The 25,943-nt window shown below is 35.9% G+C and overlaps 1 protein-coding gene across 1 annotated transcript in view; it reads left to right on the forward strand.

Annotated features, from left to right (window-relative positions):
* fbrsl1 (fibrosin-like 1) overlaps positions 1–25,943 on the forward strand; it is a 293,809-nt gene that overhangs the window by 160,297 nt on the left and 107,569 nt on the right. Inside the window, 1 exon segment of the mRNA XM_058776797.1 lies at positions 25,200–25,229. Coding sequence (XP_058632780.1) covers positions 25,200–25,229 — 30 coding nt within the window.

Here is a 25,943-nt window from a genome sequence, read left to right on the forward strand (position 1 = left end):
GATTTCTTCAGAGATAGTGACTCAAATAAAATATAAAGTGTGTAATCAATCAATGGGAATTGTCAAAATGAGGTCTAATTTTCAAACTGATTTTCAAACATTGGACAGTAGTTTTAGGCCTTTTTACTTGAGAAAATGTACTGTCCATCAATATTTTTAGTGGACATGAAACTGTATGTGCATTATTTAATTTAAAAAACTTGCAGAACACATCTAATTGTTGTTGTTGCTGATGATGATGTTTAATCAAATTATAAAAATGTAATCAATAAATATCACAATGTAATATTATATAAACTTTAGGTTTTATGTAATAATTCAAACTAATGATTAGTTCACAAATCAGACATCACTTTCAGAGTTACAAACTGCTTCGTTAGTAAAGTTTACACCCCTGCCATCAAACAGCTTTAAGCTCATTTTCATTGCTACCTGAACCTGTGTCTCTTCCTTCCTGTGTAACAGCCCGTTAAAGCGCTCTGACCTCAGAGTGGATGTCTTCTCTTAGGCAGCTGTTGGGTTTGGCTTTCTGCAAGGCCAGGGGAAAAACAGCTGACTTTACAGTGGTACCAGATCTTTATATAGCACAGGGACGTCCAACAAGTTAGCATGATACTCACAACTAGATTAATGACTCTACTCTACTCTCTCTCCTTTTCCACATTTGCTCCCTCTGTCTTTTATTATGCTTAATAGAGGTTTATACATTTTGTTTTTGAGACAAGTCAAAGTGTGTTTGGCATGAGCAGTTTAGGAAAACATTTGGGAAATAGTTTATGAAAGTTTAAATGTTACATAAATATTTAATATTACGCTATACTGGATCTATACGGTGTGTGTGTGTGTGTGTGTGTGTGTGTGATGTTAATGTGTTTTTTTTTTTTTTTTTTATAGTGAATGCCGTGCATTGTCTGGGGAATTATACCATTAAATGAATAGATCTGTGTCACTTCATAGACAAACCTTTAGTTAGCACTATATGCTCCATTATTCAACAAGGCCATTTTTTTTTTTTTTTTTTTCAGTATTTATTACTATTCTGTGCATATTTCCTTATTACGACCTATCTTTCACCCTGCCAGAATACAATATAAAATCTCATTTGTTTTAAGTTTCCTGCCTTGATTTTGTATGGAAATGCCGTTGCGTCGTACATCAAGATCTCTTGTCAGCTATTCAAAATGCATTAGCACCGTGTGCTCTTAGCTCTACGTGATGGATCACATTACTTGCATGCTGTATTCAGGCCATAGCTCTGGGGGGATTTCTTCCTGTTGTTTCCAGATAGCTGCTCCCCCTCTGCCCTCATTTTGCTTTAATTGAGTCCTCGTTTCACAGGGCCGCTTCAGTGTCTGGGATCAAACTGGGAGCTCCTACCAGGCCAATGGGACTGCAAACCACATGAGGCAGAGCGAGAGAGAGAGTGATGAGCAAATCCCTCCGGGCTTTGTGCGGGCTGCTCTCCTCCCCTGACTCGCTATGTCTTTATCTCCTCCGCCGAGGCTTCGTTAGCCGCTAGCGACTGGTCTCCGTTAGTAACGACAGAGGGGCTCTAGGGCTGTGCGGTCAGGATCAGACAGGAAATGAGATGCTCCCACAGGAGAGGCGGCAAAGTCTCCACACAGCGCCACAGCAGTGATTTCTAAAGTAGAAGGCTTAGAGAAGTTCATTTTTTGCCTTTTATTGATAGACGAGTGCACTAGCAAAATTTGGACTGGTCAACGGCAAGGCTCAGTGCAGCATAGCAACTGTGCTAGAGTAGTTCATTAAAGGTTGCTTGTAGCTCAACTGGCAGAGTATAGTGACATTAAGAAGTAATACATTTCCAGGCAACATATAAACTGCTAACATTTTGACCTTGAATGCAGTGTAAGTCGCTTTGTATGAAATGCGTAAAAACACATGTACATTGACTCACCAAAAGGCATTTAGTATTAACACTAGTATTATTTTCATTACTATATTGCTTCATAAATGGTGTTTTACCATTACAAATACATTTAATTTGTAAATATATTATTTATATGACTTACACTGCATTCAAGGTCAAAATGTTAGCAGTTTATATGTTGCCTGGAAATGTATTACTTCTTAATGTCACTATACTCTGCCAGTTGAGCTACAAGCAACCTTTAATACCGTGTAAGTCACTTTTGATAAAATGCATAAATGTAAATTATGACTCACCAAGGGAATTAAGCATTAGATAATTATTTTCACTAACAATTTGCTTTATAAATGGTCCTTTAGTGTTAAAAAAAATAAATACATAATATATTCAGCAAGTAAAAAAATTATATTATTTTATGATGAATTTTAAAGTATTTTTAAATTATATTTGAACCAACTGTAATTTATTAGATATTTATAATTATTAGATATTTTTAGTGTTTGTTTCAGTGCTGATAGGCTTCCATTCCAAGTGGATAAAATGCATAAATATAAACGTACATTTTGACTCAACGAGGACATTTAGCATTAGCATTATTTTCATGAATAGATTGTTTTAGAAATGTTTTACCAATAAAAATACGTCCAATTCATACATTTATCTTCAACGTAGCTGGGTTTGGATCTTAGCTGCGATTATTTTAATGTAATCCGTCAAGGCGATAATGCAGACCGGACCTTATTTTTTGTTCAAAACAGGTGTACAGGTTTAATGAGACGGCATGCGTGTTGCAACACTACACGCTTGCGCTGGAGACCGTAGTCTGGTTTCAAAAATCGAGATAAACACTTCAGATGTTGTCGCAGTGGGTCCTCGATCCCTCAATGTCAGCTCGTTTATGTTCAGCAATTCAGAGATAGAGTTAATGAGATCCCCACAGGCCGCCCCCAACGGAGGCTTTCCACTGCGCTCCCACTGTAATATACATCATGTCTGCTTTCAAATCAATTACATTTTTATCTGATAAAAATGTAATGCGGCTTGATTGAGTTTTCAGCACGGCAGTCGACAGTGTCTTTGCAGCCTGGAAAGGGAGCCAATTATAACAGGAAGTTTAATCAAATTAAATTCCACTTCACCCAGATGCACTCTTTGTGGAATGTGACTGAAAATGTTTGACTTAATTTGTTTTGTACTTTTGTTGATGTGTCTGCTTTTTGATAAATCGCTTTCCTGAAGAGGAAATATTTTGAACTCAATGAAGCGTGACACAGCGGTACATCAGTCGATGATGGATGGAGTCTTTATTCCTTCGCAACTATGTTGTTGTTAATTTCAGGAAATTTATTTGAAATCTATTTATTTGTTTATTCGCTTTTTTCGGCTTGGTATCTTTTCATTTTCATCTTTTAATTTTGTCTTTTTCTCCTGCAGGTCTATTATTAGAGCTGTTTCAAGTTGGATGTTTTTACCATTTCATATTTTTCTATGTTTTCTAAATTGAGACCATAATAACCTTAATCTCATAACAATGTTGGACTTTGAATAATTCTGTTAGGGGTTTCTAGGGATGGTTTATTGAGTTGGTTTGACTGGATGGTTTTAAAGTGAAAGTTTGTGCGATAAAGTGAGTGTTTAATTTTTTATCTTTTCTAGGTGGATTAACTTTAGGCAATGCATATTATACTAAGGTATTAATGATATTAACATAGATAATATGGTGTTTCCTACTAGAGTCATGATAGTAACATTTATAAAGTAAATTTTTAAGTATATTTTTTTTGAGGGGGCATAAATAAAGAAATAGTTTTTATAATAAACAAAGTTTTTATATAAAAATAATTATATATATATATATATATATGTGTGTATATATGTATATGTGTGTATATATATATATGTATATATATATTAGTGGTGGGCGTTATCGGCGTTAACGTGCTGCGTTAACGTGAGACTCTTATCGGGCGATAAAAAAAATATCGCCGTTAATCTATTCTCAAAGTTGGGTTGGGAGCTGGGTCTATACTACGCAAGCTATGATGACTTTCACCTCGATATTTTAGCGTGGATGTATACCTAGCCGAATTGCACTGTAGGGGGCGAGAACGAGTCTTCCAACCTGTGTGTATGCGTGCTGACATGGATGCAGCTATGAAGCCGCCGGGTTTGCTTCAGGGAAAATTTATTTTTAAGAAGCTTCCCAATGGAAATCGGCAAGTCATTTCTGTCTCTACGTTACATGGTCGCGCTCTCTGTATCGCGCACAGCGGAGTTCCGCCCGATTCGCGCACACACACACACACACACACACACACACACACACACACAAACAAACAAGCGTGGCGCATACACAAGTGAGCACACTCCCACTCCTATTTGTAAATATTAAGCCGCAAAACGTCTATTTAAATATGACTTCTGTGTGTCTCTGTGTTAATGTATGGCGCAGGACGCGGGTTTGTTCACTACTCATACAGAAGACCGCGTGACGCTTGCGGCGATATTAACGCCTGTCGCCTCACTAAATGAGGACATAAATACATGAACAACATCTCCAGAACTGCTCTGAGAGTCACTTCATGAGCATTCGAGCGTTTCATTTGAGAAAAACTATCCTCACAGCAACCCGTCAAAATAAAAGTTCGGTTTCACTTGAAGACATTGGGCAGAACGTAATAGGCTACTACTACTAAAACTATTAAAACCTTATCTTTAAGGAATAATCATACAATGTCTTCAGTGTTATTATCAATATTAAATTCTTGATGACTGCTAGTTGTTTACTACTAGTAGTAAACTTATTCTGATCTACTTGGCAGAATTCAAATGAGCCATTTTAATCTAGATTAATCTGTGTGTGTATATATGTATATATATATGTGTGTGTGTGTGTATATATATATATATATATATATATATATATATATTCTGTATAGTTTTTCTTTTTTTTGCTTTGTTTTTGAATTACATCTAATTTTTAACCTTTAATCGTCATATACTGTACTTACAAATGTTTAGTTTTTGTTTTAGTCATACACGTTTTGTTTCGTTTTGTTTCAACTGAGAGATTTTATTGCATAGGCCTCAGATGCTGCCTGTAGAATTTAAGTTGTTTAGGCCAGACTATTCCTTTATACGAGTATCCTTACATTCCTGTAATCTGAATATATAGATACTATAACATTGGATGCACACTTACTGTATGTGTTCCCTTAATAAACAATGATTTAGTGCTAGGCCTCTCTCTCTCTCTCTCTCTCTTGCTCTCTCCCTCTCTATCTCTCTTGCTCGCTCTTTACCTCCTTTCCAGCCCTGCACATAAATCAATTGAGATGAAAGTTCCATAATTGTGCTTGCTGGGAGGGATTTGAGCAAAATTGCACTATGAATTTTTTAAAGGGAATTTTTACTAGCTGTTCTGCAGGATAGGAGGCAGAAGAGAGGTGAGGCCGTAGAGGATTTATGCGCCTGACTTCTTCATTACCGAAGTCATTTTGCTGCAGATGATAGTGTTGAGCCTGAGGGGACATTGGTCCCAGCACACTAACTCAGATTTTAAACCTGCCTAATCTTTCGAAGAGAACATTTCAGCACAGCAATATTAATGTTGCATTAGGGGTTATATTTGTGTGCTAGTGAGAGAGAGGAGGCCGAGTCGAATTTTTGCAGGATTTCTCAAAGTGGATAATGAGCCAAGTTGTTCTGCATGCAATTAGATTAAATGTGTGTGACATTAAAGAGAAATTGAAGTTGTATTTATTGTGTTTAGATGTTTTGTTTTAACATTATAAGCCACCATAACACCAATTTTACGTTTCTGAAAGGAAATATCCTTGTTTTTGGAAGTGACACCAATGATCAATCATGACAACACAATACTTGTGTGACTTTCCATTTTTAGATTTGTTATTGCTTGCGTTGACTTATTGCATGGCACATTGCGGTTCAATTTATCACACATGCCTTGACATGTGTTTTGGTCATGACCGACACATGCACATTGATAGAAAGTTATGACCACAGGCAAATTCTTGAATGTCAATGTACGCAGTCTCTCTCCCTTTTTTCTCCTTTTGTCACCCAATTTCCAGTAGCCTAGGCCAAAAAATGTCTATTAGAGTTAGATTGAACCTCAGGGCTGATAACAGTCATAATTTTTACGAACAGAAGAAAAGACTTTATTGGGTTAATCTGAACATGTACACACTGTATCATCGCTCTGACACCAGACTCGTTCATTAAATGGTGGTTACTTCCGCTAGTTTGACTCCTCATGGTGTTTATTATAAGCCGACCATGGTATGAAACCAGTGAGTTGTTATTAGCCAGACAGCAGTATCGAGAACCCCAACTTCCAATTGTTCCAGGTTAGGGTCAATTCCTTTGATTCAGACAGTTCAAGAGGAGTTGAATTTAATCCATTAGGCAACTCGAGAAGTGTACATAGAAGTGTAGGAATCAATCAGTACCGCACGTGGAATTCCATCGTATCTCCTGAATTGAAACAGAGCTGACCCCATCTCTGCAAATGACCACTTTCTTTCTGTAAAAGAGTTCTGTCTGCTCTCAAGGTTAACACTCTAAACATGCCAAGTCTCATTCGACCGCCTGCCCTGCAAACGCTCAATTTAACAGCCCACTAGGCTGAGGAACATAGGGCTAAATCCCTCTCCTGGAGCGGATGGAGAGGGAGAGATGATTGTATTAGCTTGTCAGCACCTAATGTTGAGCTCAATGGGCAGCAGAGACAAGCAGATATAATTAGCTGCCTCTTACTAGATATCAGAGGAGTCAGTCTGACAGGGAACGACTGCAATGGAAACAAGAAATGTTAGTTTTGTTAATATTGGTGTGTCGGGTGACATAGATTCTTCTTGTTCAGTTTGATAGTATTCCCTAGTAAAGTTCAAGATCTTATCAAATCTATTTGCTTATTTTAAGTTCAACATAACTTGAAAGACACTGCACAGATCACTGGTAGTAATACAGTGTCAGGGTGGGTTTATTTAGAATGAGCCCGCTGCAGTAGTCTTATTCATAGATAGCTATCTTATTGTTTGCCATTCGTTTTGAGTATAAAGAATAGTTTGCTTCTAAAGTTTCTTTTTGTCAGGAATTGTTAATTCATTGCATACACATTTATTCTGAGCACATGTTTTATTAGAAAGATTTTGGGCACAGAATTGATCAATTCCGTACAGCAAAGTAAGTCAGGGCCAAATGTTTTCAACAAGTGTTTGCCGTTCGTTGATGAATAGCAGCATATGGTTGGCATCTCCATCTTGGATCCATGAGGTCTTGCATCAGATAAGAAACCAGCTTGGTTTTAAATGGCTTACCTCAGCTCCGCTCTAATTTAGTGCGGTGAAAGTCCCTCTGATCCAGAATGCCTCGAGTACAAGTTGTGCACTAGCAGAAATTGGATAGTTGACGTTTCTGGTAAGATGTAGTTTTAAAAAAAAAGCATCAGGACTGAGTGATTCAGTGAACTAACATTCTGCAATTATTTTATTTTCTCCCTAAATAGTGGCCAGTATATACGTGTATATTCATATATATATATATATATATATATATATATATATATATATATATATATATATATGTGTGTGTGTATATGTATATATATATGTATGTATGTATGTATATATATATATATATATATATATATATATATATATATATATATATATATATATATGTATATATATATATATATATATGTATATATGTATATATATATATATATATATATATATATATATATATATATATATATATATATGTGTGTGTATATATATATGTATATATGTATATATATGCATGTGTGTATGTATATAATTTTTGTAGTATTTTTAATTCATTTAATAAACACACACACACACATATATAATTTATATTATAATTTATATATACACACATTGTATATATTATATTATTTAAAACAGATGTTGGTGGAAAATAAATGTTAGTGGAACATGTCCATAGTTAATATAATGATATACACCTGTTGTGCTAGAACTTCACAGAACCATCTCAATTCACTTTGAGACAGTTGGAAAAGTATAATTGTAAAAAATAAAAATTGCTTTGAAAAATGAAGATGCAGATGCCACTTGGTTTCATATATTATTATCTAATGCTTTGAAATACAGACATTTGATCTACTGAGACTTGTGTCCTGATACTTTTCAGGGCAGCTGTAGATGTTATAGGCACCACAAAATGTAAAAGATTGTGTTTCTATTAGCAGAATTTTAAGAATCAAGGAATGCCAGCACGTTACAACAAATTTGTTGCGGATCCTCTGCGGAGTCCAAGCATGACCAATGCAGAAAAGAAGATTGAATGGGGGTATTCTCTAGGATTTGTGAAAGACCCCCCTACTGGGGCCTCATAGTTGGGGAGTCCACCCCCTCAGCAAGACCTGCTCCAACCAGTGACCTTGAAAATCCCAGGAAGCACTTTGTGACGGTCTCCCAGGCAACGGTCTAGGTTCGCATGGTAACTAGCAGCTTGACTCAATCAATCAAGCCTGGGCTTAGACTTGGAGAGCTGGGAGGAACAGCCCTGGCAGGCATGCAAAATCTTTTGGAAGGCGATCAAGAGGAGGGTGATACGTTAATGTAGTGATGTCTTGGGTTTCCTGGGTGTTCGTGAATAGGGATTACTTTGAAGAGAGAAAATCCTCGCTTTCCATAAGATACGCAAGACAAATGATTTACTTTCTTGGTGCAAAGCAGAATTAGAGTCATGCTTCACTTTTTCGGTTTGTGTTTGTCTGCTCTTTACGTGTCTGCATGCACGTGTGTGCTGTATGAGTTGCATCAGACTTTAATGAGACGGAGGCATTCTCTCGAGGTCTGACAGCACCTTCAAGCATCCGATAAAATCTCAGAAAACAGACAAAACAGATACAAATCAAATCTGAAGAACTGGAGCCATTCTAAAGCATTCCGTCTTTGATCTTCAGCTGTCTGAAGCATTTCCAGAACTTTATATATTGTGAAATATTATTGCAATTTTAAATAACAGGTTTCTTTTTTAATATACTTTAGAATATAATTTATTCCTGTGAAGCAAAGCTGAATTTTCCACATCATTACTCCAGTCTTCAGTGTCACGTGATCCTTCAGAAATCATTCTAATATGCTGATTTACTGAATAGTCAATGTTGGAAACAGTTGTGCTGCTTAATATTTTTTGGGACCTGTGATACTTTTTTCAGGATTCTTTAACAAATAAAAAGTTAAAAAAGTTAATGCTTTTATTCAGCAAGGATGTTAAATGGATAAAAAGTGATAGTAAAAACTTATATTGTTAGAAAATATTTATATTTTGAATAAATGCTGTTCTTTTTAACATTTTACTCATCAAAGAATCAAAGAAAAAAGTATCACAGGTTGCAAAAAAATATTAAGCAGCACAACAGTTTTTTACACTGATAATAAATCAGAATATTTCTGAAGGATCATGTGACCCTAAAGACTGGAGTAATGGCTGCTGATAAATTCAGCACTGCGTCACAGAAATAAATTATATTTTAAAATATATTAAAATAGGAAACGAATATTAGAAATTGCAATAATATTTCACAATATTACTGTTTTGTTCTGTATTTTTGATCAAATAAATACAGCCTTGGTGAGCATAAAAGACTCCATTTAAAAAACATTAACGATCTTACTGATCCCAAACTTTTGAACGGAAGTATTCATTTTTATTGATATTAATGACTCAGATGATGAACACTTGCATGTAGTAAATCTAAAAATACAATCATAAAATGTTGTGATTGCCACCTGAAATTGGGTGTCCCATGTTTTCCGACACACAACTTTAACTCTAATCCAAGACGTTCTTCCGCACTGACATCTCCTCTCTGCTACATCTCCTCAAATCAGAACACAACCTCCAATCGGCTTCACCCGTCACGAGATGCTTCTCCAACGTGAGACAACTTTGCGTTTATCAGATTCCAGACTATCAGCTTGACACTCGATTCCCAGGAGGGCAAAAAGAGAAACACCGCAAACCCTGAGAGATGAAGAGGAGAGGAGAAACGACAGGCGGAAGACAGACAGCGCTGGTAGAAAATCAGAGTTGTAGCAGCATTAATTGATGGTGCTGAGTGCCATATGCGCGGCCATATGGAGCCGAGCCCCTCAGGAGAGCTGTAATAGACAGCCTGCAGCCACTCACACAACCTGGCACATTTACAAACAAGGGACAAACCATTAATATACGCCCAGAGAGAGAGGGAGCTGTCAAAGTAGCACAATTTGTTGACTTTTTTTTTTTTTTCCCGATCCTGATTACTTGTTTGTTCTTAGCTTGTTTGTCTTTCTATATTTGTCAGCTTGTGCAATAATTAAAATACATCTATTAACATTAAACAGTATGTAGTAGTTAATTATATAAAATAAAATTACTCCAGCCTTTAGCGTCACATGATCCTTCAGAAACCATTCGAATATGCTCATTTGCTGCTCAGGAGACATTTATTATTATCAATGTTGAAAACAGTTGCGCTGCTTAATATTTTCTTTGGAAACCATGATACATTTTTGTCAGGATTCTTTGATGAATAAAAGGTTTATTATATTATGCTTAGAAAGTCGAAAGTTCTAAAGAACAGCAATTATTTTAAATAACATTTTGGAACATCATAAAAGTCTTTACTTTCACTTTTGATCAGTTTAATCCATTTTGATCCATATTATATTATATTATATTATATTATATTATATTATATTATATTATATTATATTATATTATATTATATTATATTATATATTATATTATATTATATTATATTATATTATATTATATTATATTATATTATATAGTAATTTTATTGACCCCAAATGCTTTTGAAATACATATGAAGTCATGCAATAAAGTGTTTGGTCATTAAATAATGGTGCAGTGTCTTAGACAACACAAATAAAAGTAGTTGAAAATATGTGCAGACTTTGCAGTTAGAATCTCCAGTTGTTGGCATTTCTAACAGCTAGTTCTTACTCAGATGCTGATTGTTGCAGTCCGGTACATTAAACGTGTAAAAATGGCTTTGCTTCCTGGTGGACTTTTAAAAACACTATGCATCTAGACTCCTAGAAATTGCAGGGAAGCCAGTCAGTCAGATTGAAACTGGCTATTTTACCCCACTCTTGTGTGCAGCATGTGTTAGATAGTCCATCTAAGGCTGAGACTGCAGGTGAATGGACTCATTCTTCATCTGACCCACTCAGAGCTGTGAACAGGGCAGAGCACTGCTGTTGACTCTCACCTCGGCTTTTTCAGAACATGTAGTTGTTGAGAGTGGCCTTCATAGAGACGCACACAAACCTGTCAGATTGCTCTCAGCCAGGCCTATTGGACTGAAGTGATGGATTGTAGACAAACAAGAGAGGAAAGGAAAGGAAAGGGTTGCTGTAAAAAGGAGTTTGTAAGAGGGATGAGGAAATCAGTGATAGAAGAGAAAGGCTGATAGGGTCAGTCATTCATGAGAGAGGAAAAGCCAGTAACACTTGTTGGTGGGAAAAAAAAAAAAATATATATATATATATATATATATACCGTATATATCCAAATCAACATGTTTTGCCTCGCAGGCCTTAATCAAAGTCAAAAAAAAGTTTGTAGGAAATCTTTTTGTTTTATTATATTATATTAATTTGCTTGTTAATAGGTCTAACTTTCCTAATTCATCAATGTTAAACTTTATTTATTTACTTTTAAGTAACAGGTGGTTTCTAATTAGGTGACATTTTATTGTTATTTTTTAAGCTCTAAATTATCGGAATATTGTTTGCAATTGATTTGACTTTTGTAAAGTTACATTTCCTATAAGAGGACATTCTGTGAGAAACTGTGCACAACAGGGAAGGTGTATTAACTAAATAAGGTCCGTTTTCATTGTCGATGTTTTTTCCTCTCCTTTACATTGACACAATTTCAATACAATTCTCCCATCCACAAGTGTTACAGATTTTAAGTCCCAGCCCTATTACCATGCACCTTGTTTGACAGTTGCTCTGAAAAGTGGAAATGAGAAGGAAGAAAACAGAAGAGCACAGGTGAGGAATACAGGGAGGCTGAGCTGAAGTGAGTGGTTGTTCTTCAGAGAAGAGACAGAGCTGTTGAATATGGCTGCTAGTGATGTGTGCTGCACAGAGAATGTGTGTGTGTGTGTGTGAGAGAGAGAGGGAGAGAGCATGTCTGTGATATTTCTGGTGTAGTCATTGCACTGGGTCAAAATGCCAGTGTTTTTCTCTTGCTCTCTTGTTTTGTCCTCCCTTTGCTTCTCTAAATTATTCAACGCCTGAGGATGTGCTCTCTCTCTTTCCCTCTCTTTCTGTGTCTCTCTCTCTTACTTGCTCTTTCTCCTGCTCTGTCTTATATTCCCTCTCTTTTGCTTTTTCCACTCTCGGTGTCTTTGTTACTCTTTTTAAATTTTATTTCAAGAATACTTCACAAGCTGCGCTCCAAGTTTTCATCAGTTGAAGCTAAACAGAGATGCTGTATGACAGCTCACGACGATGAAAAACTAAATAAGACAAACAAACAACTGATATACTGTGTACAGATACAGACACGGTACAGATCTTTGCTTGTTCTTTGACATCCAGATACACTCTGATAGAAACACAACAACTCAGTTCTAAAACCTAGTGAGCTACAGCCGATTAAGACATCATAGGAGTCTTCATGAAAGGAAAAACAGTAATGATACTGCGCTGGAATTCAGTGCGAGCGCTAGTTGAGTTTCTTGTGTTAATGAGGAGCACTGTTTCTGTTATTTTCTACTTCAGACCACTGAAGGTACCATTTTGGTTAGGATGCCTTAAAATATAACTACCTAGACAGTAGAGTGTGTGGCTGACTAGTGTTTGAAGCAGAGCCCAACAGCCTAGAAAAGGCTATTCATTACATCTATTCATTTCTCTCTCTGTGCTTGTACATTCGTGTGGCTGTGTGCTCTCACCTTTGACTGATTAATTACATCCAGCAAGAGCATGTGCTCTGACAGGGTATTATAGACACTGATCATGTTGCTAAAATGCGAGAGCCAAATACTTATGCAAAATAAAATGTCTTGGTACATCTTTCATTAAGGCCACAGCTGAGTCATAAGCTGCTGTCACCAGTCTGTCACCATATTCATCCCAGCGGAAAGACAATACCAGAGATCTAGACCTACACTAACCTGGAGAGTTCTTTCACTTTTGTTACCTCCCTTACTTTATTTTTGCTCAAATAAAATGGCTGTTGTTAATTTCTAAATGTATTACATTATTTTTGTTTTCATTTTAATGTTATCATATTTTAATTCATTTATTTATTTTTTTAGTTTTAAATTTTTATTCTGCTTTTTTATTCTATTCTGCTTTTTATTTAATTTGACAACTTTTTTGTCTCTACTTGCTCATATTTCATTGTATTAATTTCATTTAATTTTTAATTTTTCATTTTATTTAACATAATTTATTTTATCCTGCATTCATTCATTCATATAACTTTGTTTTATTTTATTTTATTTTATTTTTATTCTGCATTGGTTTTTGTTTTATTTTACAGCTTTGTGTCATTGTATATGCCACTGGTTTCCTCTATTTTAACTTATTTTATTATTTTTATTTATTTTATTTCATTCAACATTTTTATTTTATTACGATTTTTTCATTTTATTTCACAAATATTTTATTTGTTACTATGTTACTCTATTTCAGCAATTTTATTTTATTTTTTATTTTTTATTTTTTTCTTTGGCAGTACAAATGCGCTCAAATGTGTTTATGCCAAGCCGGTGATGCACACTAAATTGAAAAACTGAAATTAAAAGAGAGAGAAAGCCATCCCCCTTCAGTCTCTGTCACCCGTCGTGAGGAGCCCTGTGGCTGAATGACAAGTCGAGCGTGAAACGGCTGACTGCCCCCAGAAATCAGAGCTCTGGCCTCCTAGGAACTGATACATGCACATACACACATCACAGTGAGGGAACAGAGCGGGCCAACGACTCGACTGCTGAGTCTTCTTTCTCCCTCTCGCTCTCTCCCGCTCTGTCTCGTCTCTGATCCATCCATCCTCGCTTTATTCTCAGTGTTTTGCAGCCCACACAAGGACACAGAAGAGAGAGAGAGATTGAAGACGAGAGAAATGCCCGTAGGCTCAATCTGTTCTGTGGTGCGCTACACGCAGACCATGGGGAGACCTCCACTCACTCCATCAAGCTGTCAGACACACACACATTCAGACTGCAGAGGGAGAGGCTCTTTGCTGCCCTGGAGGCCAGTTCAAGTCAACATCCCATTTCCTTCCTTTCCTGCTTAATTTCTTCAGCACCCTCACTTAAATTCCTACGGCCTAGTGCCTTGTGTGTGTACAGGTTTATATGTCCTGGTGGGGACTTAAACCTGAATACACACAGACTCATGGGGACTCATGTCACGGTGGGGACCTAAATTGAGGTCCTCATGGGTACTAAAGCTTCTAAATCATAAAGAACGAGTTTTTTTTTTGAGAAAGTAAAAATGTAGAGAGTTTCCTGGTTGGTGTAGGGCAATAGAAAATCCGGCTTGTACAGTATAAAAACCATTACATCTATGGAGAGTCCCTACAAGGATAGCTGACCAGACGTGTGTGTGTGTGCATGCTATGCGTTTCTGTTTGTCTTCAGTTTGTTTTGCGGTTGATATACACTGGGGGGAAAAAATGGTGTAAAACAATTTTTGCTCAGAAATTGCTAGTAAATTTCACAAACAATTACAAAGAAATGACAAGAACATTGAATTAATTGTGACATTTTGAAGTAGAAAAACTGAAATAGTATTTTCTTGTAAAGCACTCTCCAATAATTGTCACATTAACTCATTAACACATTTAACTTTTAATAACAAATAATGAGAATGTAGAAAAAATCATCCTTTTAAATTTATGGTTAAAAATAGCAGCTGTGGTTGCCAGAAATTGACTGTGAAAAATACGGCGACACGGTACATATCGGTGTCTATATAATATATAACAAAAATTGGTTATAAAATTGACAAAATCCTACCAAAATTGGCTTTTTACTTAAAAATGTACAGTTTTTTGAGTTTATTGCAATGGCCAACATGGACATGTATATAGATGGAGGACAGAGTAATACACACAAAGACAAAACACTGTCAGGGTAACTCACACGACACTAAAATAATGAAATAAACATTCATTAAATAACAGAAAACATCCTAATGTTCATTAATAATAACAAAAACAAAAAAGAAACCAATTTTATATATATAAGTAATTCAAGGAATGTCCTTTTTACAGTTTTTCACTGTAAATTATATGATAATTCATAGTTTTTATTTGCAGAAACCATATACATTTGATAGTATTGGACAGTAAAATTACATATAATACAATGTTAAACCATATATAGTCACTGTATAAGGTAGTTCACAGGTTTGACTGTAGCATTTCTTTTTTTTTTTTTTTAAATGAGTGCTCAACAGAAAATTACTCTACCTGATATTAGCATCGTTGTGGAGCTGAGCTCCACTGTATTTACATATAGTGCAGGAATACATGATATTTTGTAGGATTAGTAGATCTGTTTTGCAGAGACACGTTCATGTGGCCAAGTGTGAGTGGGATGTGCATATCCAAACGGATAGCAGATGATCGATCAAGACACATGAAGTGACTAAGTGTAAATAGGCCCTAAGTGCTGTAAAAACTCCCTAACTCTCCTTTGAGATTCCCTGTCACATCACACATAGCCGTTTGGCTCGGCTACAGACGTTATTCATTGATTAAAACCAAACGATTGCAGCGTTTTGCAGGTAGCTTGAAGAAATGTATTAAACATCGGTAATGTGACTTATTAGAGTGAAATAATTGGTGGCGGGCCATTGAATTATTAAAAAATCGAATAATTCTAATTATACTACGGGGCTGTTGAATGCTTGAATCTGATTGGCTGGCAAACGTTCTAAGGTGTGCAATTATTTTCATGGAAACGCATGGCGAACATAGTTCCAGGCAGCTCTTGACCGCATTACATGTCCATATCGCTTCACCAAATGATTTCTGTTATTTCAAAGGTCTTACAACAGCAAAATAACCAAAACCCACAACGACACTGGCCAAACAAATAAATATAGTACACATTTGTATAGTATAATACCATATATTATATAGTATAAGCGGAATAATTGACTTCGGTCCGTTGAATTATTAGAAAAATAATGCACACCCGAGGTGTAACGGCCATTATTCCTTACTAATTCAACTGACCAGCATAATTATTCCACTGCTATGGTTACCACTCCTCAAGACATTGTTCAAATGTTGTATTTAAAGACATTTGTCAAGTTTTTTGACTTAAAATGCTCTTGTGCATAGGATCATTTGTGTTTCATGCTGCTGTCTTATACGAGTGTCGAAATCTTATTCCCACAGTCTCATTAAAGAATCCCATTATAGCAAATGTCTATTGACACATTATGTAATATGATGTAAGGTCTTTGTAAACTATCTCATCACTTTGACAGCTCACACACACATCTGTGATTCCCGCAAGAGCTTTAAAGTTATAGAAATATTATTTTTATGAATGTTCCTGATGCAGTAAATGGCCAAACATTGCTGCTGACATCTTCACCACCTGTTTAGAGATTGTCTAGCTGTGTGGCTTGGAAGTTTTCCAGTTCATTGCATTTAAGTTATACTTAAAAGCCGCCGTCCAAGGGCAAAGGCACATTTAATGAACATTGTTTCTTTAGAAAAGCGTTAGAAACCTGATTTTGTTGATCGGTTAGTCATTTCTGACTTGTGTGGGCATATCTATGTAAAACAAGAAAAGCTACGCTGTCCTTTGATGACAGCCCTAAGAATTACTTTCACTAGCTGGCGTATCTTTTCTTTCTTTCTTTCTTTTCTTTTCTTTTTTTTTTTTTTTTTGCACTTCAGGCTTGCTGTGAGAAAAAAATAAAAATATATAAATAAATAAATATATAATATATTTCAATGTATTCTTTTAATTATATTATATTATATTATATTACTGGACAAAAGTTTGGAAAACTGAAGTAATAATTTTGATGTTTAAGAGTCAAGTAGCAGCTGCTAAAAAATCTGAAATAAATTGCATTTAAAAAATACTTTTAAATAAAAAAAAAAGTTATTTTCTGTTATAATAATATTTCACAATATTACAGTTTTTACTGTATTTTGATCTAATAAATGCAGCCTTTTTAAAAACATTAAAAAATGTTAATGATTCCAAACATTTATATTATAGTGTATTATATTATTTAAAGTTTTCCTTACACAAAGTTTTCATTTATCATTTTTTCATCTGTTGTCTGTGACCCTTTCTTACAAGTCTTTCTTGTATCGTGTCTCTCTCTCTCTCTCTCTCTCTCTCTCTCTGCATCCCTCCTACATCAACTCACACTCCTCTTTTCCTATATGCATCATTATCTCTCTCTCAGTCTCTATTTCTACCTTCAGCCCCCCGATCAGATCAATAGTTCTTAATCCATCTTCTCTTTGGTCCAGTCACTTCCCATAATGCCCAAAGGCAAAGTCACATGTCGAACTGTTGCATGAATTTGATGCCTTGATCAAATCAAAGTGTGGGCGGCTGGTTTTGATCCATCATTTATGCTGGGGTCAAGGAGAGCTGGTGTCTTCTCATCTCTGAAGGTTGGCGCTCGAGCAACATGACTGAAATATTATGCTGGCAAAGTTCTGTGAAAGCTCTTTGTTGACCTCGAGTCGGGATGTTGATGTATTTATAGACAAAAACTCTTTGATTATTTTTCTTTCCTTTGCCATTGTAAGCAGCCATTTTTGTTTCTAACATGCTTTTGTGTAAGAGAGGCTCCAGGAACTGTTTGCCCTTCCGTTGTTTGGGTAAGATGTTTAGCATTGGCACGGACTTTGCTTTGTATTAAAAAATTGTGGAGACAGTGGCGCCAAATAGTGTTTTGGAGAGGAGGACCGTTTCGAATGCCCTGGTGATGTCACAGCATGATAGAGTTAATGCTCATGAATATTAATTAGGTTATGCTCAAATATTTAGTAATGCTTTACACTAAAGTCTGTCATTTTAAAGCATTCAGGCTTTCTTTGGGAAAAAAAACTGGTCGCACTTTATATTAGGTGGCCTTAACTACTATGTACTTATTTTTTTGATGTAAGTACAATGTACTTATTGTGTTCATATTGTATTGCAAAACACATTTGCTGCTGTTGAGGGGGATACGGGTAAAGTTAGGGACAGGTTTGGTGGTCTGGGTAGGTTTAAGGGTGGGTTAAGGTGTAAGGGATGGGTCAACAGTGTAATTATAAATGTAGTTACATAAATTACATATGTAATTACATATAGGTATTTTTAAAAATATAAGTACAATGTAAAAACAATGTATGTACACAATAAGTGCATCGTACCAAATGATTCATTTAAATGTAAGTACATAGTTAAGGCCACCTAATATAAAGTGGGACCAAAAATCTACATATTCTATTATATTGTATTATATTATTACTGTTCAAAATTTTGTAATAATTAAGAATTTTTAATGTTTTTGAACATTTATTATGCATAAGGTTCCTTATGCTCAACAAGGCTGCATTATTTGATCAAAAATAGCGTGATGAATGCTTAGCTCATGAATATTAATTAGATTATGCTCAAATGTTTGCTAACGCTTGAATAAGGTCTCATTTTTAACATTAGTTAATGCATTAGCTAACATGAACTAACTATTCTATTTTTATTATATTCTATTTTTTATTTATATTATATTAATGCATTAGTTAACTTGAACTATGTGCAATATATTTTCAAAGCATTTATTAACATTTATTTTAAGGTTGTTTAAAAATACAGTTGTTCATTGTTTGATGTTAGTTCACAGTGCATGCAATGTTTGATTTAAAAAACTGTTTTAGTAAATTTAGTAACATTTAAGATTAATAAAAGCTGTGGAACTGTTGTTCTTTAATAGTTCATGCGAACTAATGTTAACAAATGAAACCTCATTGTAAAGTGTTACCAAATATTTTAATATGACTGTGTATTGTTTTGATAATTAGATCTGGTCTGCAGTAAAGAATTTGTCACAAACTAATTAATAAGGTGGTTGGGACAAAATGATTCTTGGCCAAAAGTCATGTAATTGATGCCTGTGAGCACCGGCCTTTTGTTGTTTGTCATGCTAGTTGGAGTTACACTACTACCATCTACACTCGGTCCCTTGAGACTGTCTGAAGTGACTCAAGTTTCCCGCTGGGCCGCTGAGAGGGAGAGTCGCCTAAAGTGAGCACTAACAAATACAGCCCTGTGTTCAATTATTTAAAGCCTGTAGTGTTGTATTCACGGACTCGCTCGCTGCTACAGTGGATTGTTTGTGCTAAGTGTACATTTGAAAGCCTAGAATCGAACTTCGACCTTCACCTCTGTTTGACCTTCCAGGAAGAAGTTAGCCTCTGTAATTATGTTATGAAGAAACAGCTGAGCTTGAACCCACATGACTGAGAGTTGACCTTGAGTAAGTTGGTTCGTTCTGACAAAGAATCAAAGATTTAGTTGACATCACTTGTTTGTATTTTTGTAGTCAAATGCATTTTTAGTTAGTGACTGTTTTTGATTAGTTTCCATTGTAAGTCACTTTGCAAGTCCCTGTAAAATGCGTAAATATAAGTGCAGTGTAGAAAAATATTTAATATGTTGTTTATGGCTCCAGAATGATTCCAATTACGTTTCCAAAAAGTTCTCCTTGCAGCCATTTACAAACATTTTGGGAATATACTTTTTTTAATGTAGCTTTTATTTTAGCTTTTCTGTTTTTTTATTGTTGTATTTGTCATTTTTATTAGTTTTATTTTTAAATATTTTGTGGTTTAGTTGAAATTTTATTTTTATTTTCTATTTATTTCATATTTAATAACATGTATTATAGGTTAATTAAATGTTTATTTTAACTTATTTCAGTTAGTTGCCAAAGCAACAATTCTACTGTACGTTTTATTACTTATAACAGATGAAAGTTTACGATTTTCATCTGATATATTTGATCCTGGACCAAAATATAAAAAAATAATAAAAATCTAAATATTGAGAAAATCGCCTTTAAAGTTGTCCAAATGAAGTCCTGAGCAATGCATATTATTAAGTTTTGATATATTTACAGTGGCAAGTTTAGAAAATATCTTCATGGATCATGATCTTTACTTAATATCCTATTGTTTTTTGGCATAAAAGAATCATTTTAGATCATTTTGACCCATACAATGTATTATTGGCTATTGCTACAAATATACCCGTGCGACTTATGACTGGTTTTGTGCTCCAGGGTCACATATATTAGTTTTAGTTAACGATTACGACACTTCATGTATAACCTTGCAATATTTTTTCAGTCTCCACATGTTAAAATGTCCTCATCTTTGGATGATGATATTCCCCGGCTAAGCTTTTTTTAAGACAAATGATTACATTGAGTGCTCTGGATGTTCTTTTCTCCGTAATACAGATCACGAGACGCTCGTTGTTGTGTCCGATCCGCAGCAGACGGGCCTGGTTATTATTGCACGTGCTGACAGCCCCCGATGATGTCACTGTTGTTCTGTTGCCATGGCGCTGACAGCGAAATGTATTCACGGAAGGTGCTGAGATCTGCTTTTGCATATTTTTTGGTCTCTCTGGCATCCTGTACTGCTGGAATCAGTATTCATCCAGACATCCCCAGGCAGACGCTGATGTTGAGCCAGCATGGCTGTCGTCAGGCTAGTTTCTCACTCCCCCTCCAAGGCCAATTCATTCCCAATCTCCTCAGCATGTGACAGGTGCAACTGTGTTATTGATTTGGGCAGTCGGTTTTAATGTGCTCCGGGATGCGCAACGCTTATTGTCTTCCCCCCCTTGGTGTGCATGTCTATTAAAATGCTGCCAGGAAAATGTTCTGAAATATTAGACAGTTCCCCCCCTCTCCTCTCCTCCCATTCCCATTTCAGCTGAAATATATAAGCCCGTCGGCAGGCCAAAACCCAAGCCATGGGGTCCAGAGCGAGACTCGCTGTGAATAAATCACACTCGCTCGCTCGCACACACATGCGGACGTGCCGCGGCGTACACGAGGGAGTCTGTAAATAAAGCACACTCACCAAATGTGAAGAAAGCTGTTTAAATGTCAAAACCGTCTTCACAGGAGATGACAGGACAAGCTGTAATGTCCAATGTAAACATAACACCACATTTTATTGTATCGTTCACTGTGTCCATCTCATATGTTTTTCTACTCTGCTGTGTTTATCGTAGTATTTAATTTCTGTCTGAGTCACTGCTGTCCTCTCCGCAGGTGTGTCAGATTTATAGATCTATGTTTTGTGCGCTGGACGGTGATCAAACAGACAGGGCACCGCTGTCATGAGCGGAGGTAGTCACTCCACGAATCATGCCAGTTATTTTCTGTTATCTTGGCTGTTTTGTCATAAGATATACTCCATTAATTATACTCCTTTTATTTCATTTAAAACATTTTCTTGTATTAAATAAAAGAAGTAAATACTGTATGTTGTTGTGTAAAACAAAATGAAATAATTATAAAATATTACTCCACACACATGCACTACAGTATATGTGTAGCTTTATATATATATATATATATATATATATATGCACACACACTATTAATATTTATAGTAATAATTACACATTAATTTTTTTTTATTTAAGCTTTCCATTGATGTATGGTTTGTTAGGATCTGACAATATTTGGCTGAGATACAACTATTTGAAAATCTGGAATCTGAGGGTGCAAAAAAATCAAAATATTGAGAAAATCGCCTTTAAAATTGTCCAAATTAATTCTTAACAATGCATATTACTAATAAAAAAAGACGTTTTGATATATTTACAGTAGGAAATTTACTAAATATCTTCATGGAACATGATCTTTACTTAATATCCTAATGATTTTTGGCATAAAAGAAAAATCTATAATTTTGATCCATACAGTGTATTTTTGGCTATTGCTACAAATATACCCCAGAGACTTAAGACTGGTTTTGTGCTCCAGGGTCACATATATAATTATCCAGAGCACAAAGCCATGGTACAGTGAAAGAATCCGAAATTGTGTGCCTTTCTCACTCCAAATATGGCTTTGTTTCTCAGAATTAGTTTTGCGCTCTGTTCTGAATGAATTCGCTCCATGTCTTCCTGTTTGTTGCCTGTTGCTCTCTGCTCAGGTCTACCTTTTTCTGTTCTTGCCCTCTTTTTGGGTTCGGTTGGGCCTCTTCTTGCCGCACAGGATGTAGGTGCGCCCAAGTCTTGTGCGTTCAAAGTGCGCACACATTCACACCCACATACTTATACGTGCAAATGCACACAATCTTAAGGCCTAGCAAACATTACATTCAGGGTGGAATGTTAGCCGCAATGGCCGTTATGCCAGATACAGTCAAACACAGCTTTTGTTACTTACTAGAGCAGAGAAATGTAACCACAAGTTTGAATCACTGACAAAGCTGTTGACTTTGAACTGTTTGACATCCACATCGCCCAACAAGAAAATCCCACCTGAATAAGAACATGATTGACAATCGGCTAAGCCACTTTGTTTGTGCTAATGCCTTGGACCTACAGTGGATGACTTGTGACAAGTAGAGCTGAGCAATTAGGATTTGTTTAGCCAGTGCTGCAAAGGACAGAGTCAATGAAAGGGTTCCTCTAATCCACAACATAGACTCACACAAATGTACATGAAACATCTATACACACAAAGGCACTCTGCTGAACTGTGCTGCATTTCCATTGAGCGAATGCAGGCTTTTGAATTTAAGTGCGCTCTGAGAGTTTTCCTGTCCCTGGCTGCAGTTTTTGTCTAATCTTTATTTTCATGCGAGCTATAGGAAAGTGTGCGGTGAAACCCTGTGTGGGAGTTTGAACAGTTAAGCGTGGCCTCTGCATACACATGCACAAACAAATCAAGCCACAAGAAAGCTGCTTGTTTGAGCAGGACCTGTCGTTATAGTGGAAACTGAGAAACGGGTTAACACACGTCTGTTCTCTCGATGGTTTTATTGTTTATGACATATTCAAAACAGATAATGGGCATCGGCGGCCTCTTACCTCTTCTCTGTCATCCCTGTCCTTTTTTGTTTGTTTGTTTAAATAACAAGATAGACACAAGTCAGACAGATTTAAATGTTCATTTATTTATTCATTCATCCCATCTTTTTTTATTTGGTAATGTTTTCCAACACTTTACTCATTTGTTAATGCATTAACTAACATTAACCATTTGGTATTTATTAGTCTTTGTGAACGTACTACTTTTATACTACTTTTCATTGTTATGTCATGTTAGCGCAGGTGCATTGAATAATATTAACTTTTGATTTTATTCATTTATTAGTAAATATTCACTAAATATTAACTGACTTTATTTTAACCAAGATTTTTTGATGCTTTAGAAGTGCTTTTTATTGACTAAGCTCATGTTAACAAATGGAACCTTTTTGCAAACTGTTGCTATTTATTTATCAAATGTATTTAAGTAACATAGTACCTTCTTAAAATGCAGTTAGATTTACCATTGTTCAGCCATTTTTCACAGGTACAATCCAGTCATTTTATTATAAAGACATGTGATCAGCAGTTTTTCATGAGGATCAAAGATTTTGCATGGGGTCGCAAACATTTGCCAAGCTGACCAGCAGAAAGATGCTTGTTATGAAAGTGACTTTTGTGTGAGTGGCGTTTCTTGCACTGTGACAGTGGATAAAGTTGAAAAGTCTTAGAGATATGTTCAACTGTAGACTATACTCGTTAATGAATACATGCAAACTTAGATGTAAATAAGCAATCATATTCTAAGTGCAGACTAAAGAAGGCTGAATGGAAAATTCTCATTTCAGTAGGAAAAAAACACGAACTTCAGATCCTCATTAAGAAAACAAAAGTGAGTGGTTGTGATCAGTCCTTTAAGTGCAAATGACTTGTAATTGCTCATTTGCATATGCATAATTGCAGTCCATTTATGCCGTGAGACCCGAAATGTCCTCCACCACTCGTTCAAATGAAAGGCTAGAAGCGCAAGAGTGTGCAATAATGGCCCGGCATGAAAAATTTATGGAGGAATACGGCACTCCAGCGCCTGCTAAGTGTTGTAGAGGGTATTTTGTAACATGGAGAGAGGGAGACAGTGTATCCTAATTTGATTTTTTTTTTTTCTCGATGTTTTAAAGTTTGTTAACGGTGGCCGTTTTCTGTGCTCAACTGTCCCTTGTAAATTAGTTAAAGTCTTTCATGAAGCCTCTTCCCTGCACCTTTCACCTTTCTCTTAACTAGCTTTAACACCACAGATCAACTTTGAGCTGGATAGAGTAATTCTGCATTCTGTCTTCAGAAGAACGTTTCCTGGGTGAAGTGACATACAGATAGTAATGAGTTATTATTGGTGGGATCTAATGTACTTCACTTAACGTAGTTCATTTTCATTTCAAAATCAGATGGATTTTGACACAAACAGTGCGCTTTGTTATAAAATGCAAGGCTATTTTTTCTTTGCAATTCTCTTTAAATGCACTTTTTAGTTTTTTGCCTCTCTGAAAAATATTGTACAAAGCAAAAGTCGGGACACATCATTTGAGCCTCAGATTGTAAACATGTTAATTTATGTATGTTAAATATTATGCAAATTTTTACAAAACAATTCTATAAAATATCAGCTGTAACGCATACAGTACATGCATATTTAGAAAGAGAAAAACAAAAATTTTTGTCTATGAATACAAAAAAGTGATGGTTAAGAATGTTCTTTTCCTGCTTTTTCCTCAGAACTTTCCTCTAAATGCTTCTCTGTCGTTGTACGCTATAAAGCTAAATGTGAGACGTATTTAAGATGTGAAATTCACTTGCTTTGAGTTTTTGTCTCCACGCCGGCGGGCTGTCACCTACTGTAGCTTTCGGATAATTTTTTCCCCCTAGTAATTTGCCAGCATCTCATCCATATACGAATAATTTCCCCTGAACTTTCTATCTATTATGATCCGTCGAGCCGCTCGACTCTCAACACGCTCCTGTCAACCGATGAGAAAAGTTGGATTTTATGGTGTCTCACTTTTGAACCATGGCAGCCTCTTTCAAATGTATCACTTTATCCCCTTCATCACCTCCATTTTTGTTGAAAGGTGTCATCGAAAGAAGGAGCCGTAAAAAATCATACCTGAACCGATAATGAGGTCGGAGAATGAATGAATAATTCTCTCATATCTTTTTCTTCTCACTATCTCCTTACAGTGTGACAGCGAGAGTGACATCGATGACAAGGTAAGACTTCTTTTCATGAGTGTTTGTGTGTTTACCTAACCTGCCGTGGAGTGAGTAAGAGTGATTTTGGAGTTTATAGTATGAAAGCCTGTCTCCTGTCTGCATGCGTGTTTGTGTGTGTGTGCAGATGACAGAAAATGGCTGCCAGTCTTGTGATTGTTGTTTATTTGCATATTAAAGCGATACAAAGGCAAACGCGGTGCGATAGAGAGAAAGTACACTTATTGCGGAAGTGTTTTAAGCTTTCTGTGAGGTGTCATTGTGTTTGGCGTGTCAATTCAACTACTTTGAAGTTGTTTGAACTTGTAAAGTAGACACCTGTCTTGATGTTTGTGCTAGTTAATTCTAGGCAGGAAGTACTATTGTGAACTTCACTTAAAGAGGCGAGCGCCTTGTAAATGTGAAGAAAAAGCATCTTTGATTAGCTAAAGTAACTGTAATTCCTATTTTTATTAGCATTAGCGTAGTATTTTAATGTGTTTTCCTTGTCCTGTTTCTGAAAGGTGGATTTTTTTTTTTTTTTTTAACCTTCTAACAGCTATTATGGTGAAGATCGAGGCTTAGTTGCAGAATCATGAGCTACCAGGGTGAAATTCACTATTATGCATTACCACGACCTCGACGGTAGATGTTTGTGTGTAAAAGTGCACATAATTTGCATGACCGTTTTGATGTGCGAGTAAAATGTTGACTCTGGTTTATAATCTCGTCAGT

The sequence above is a fragment of the Onychostoma macrolepis genome, chromosome 05 (assembly GCF_012432095.1).
Source record: "Onychostoma macrolepis isolate SWU-2019 chromosome 05, ASM1243209v1, whole genome shotgun sequence".
Lineage (NCBI taxonomy): Eukaryota > Metazoa > Chordata > Actinopteri > Cypriniformes > Cyprinidae > Onychostoma > Onychostoma macrolepis.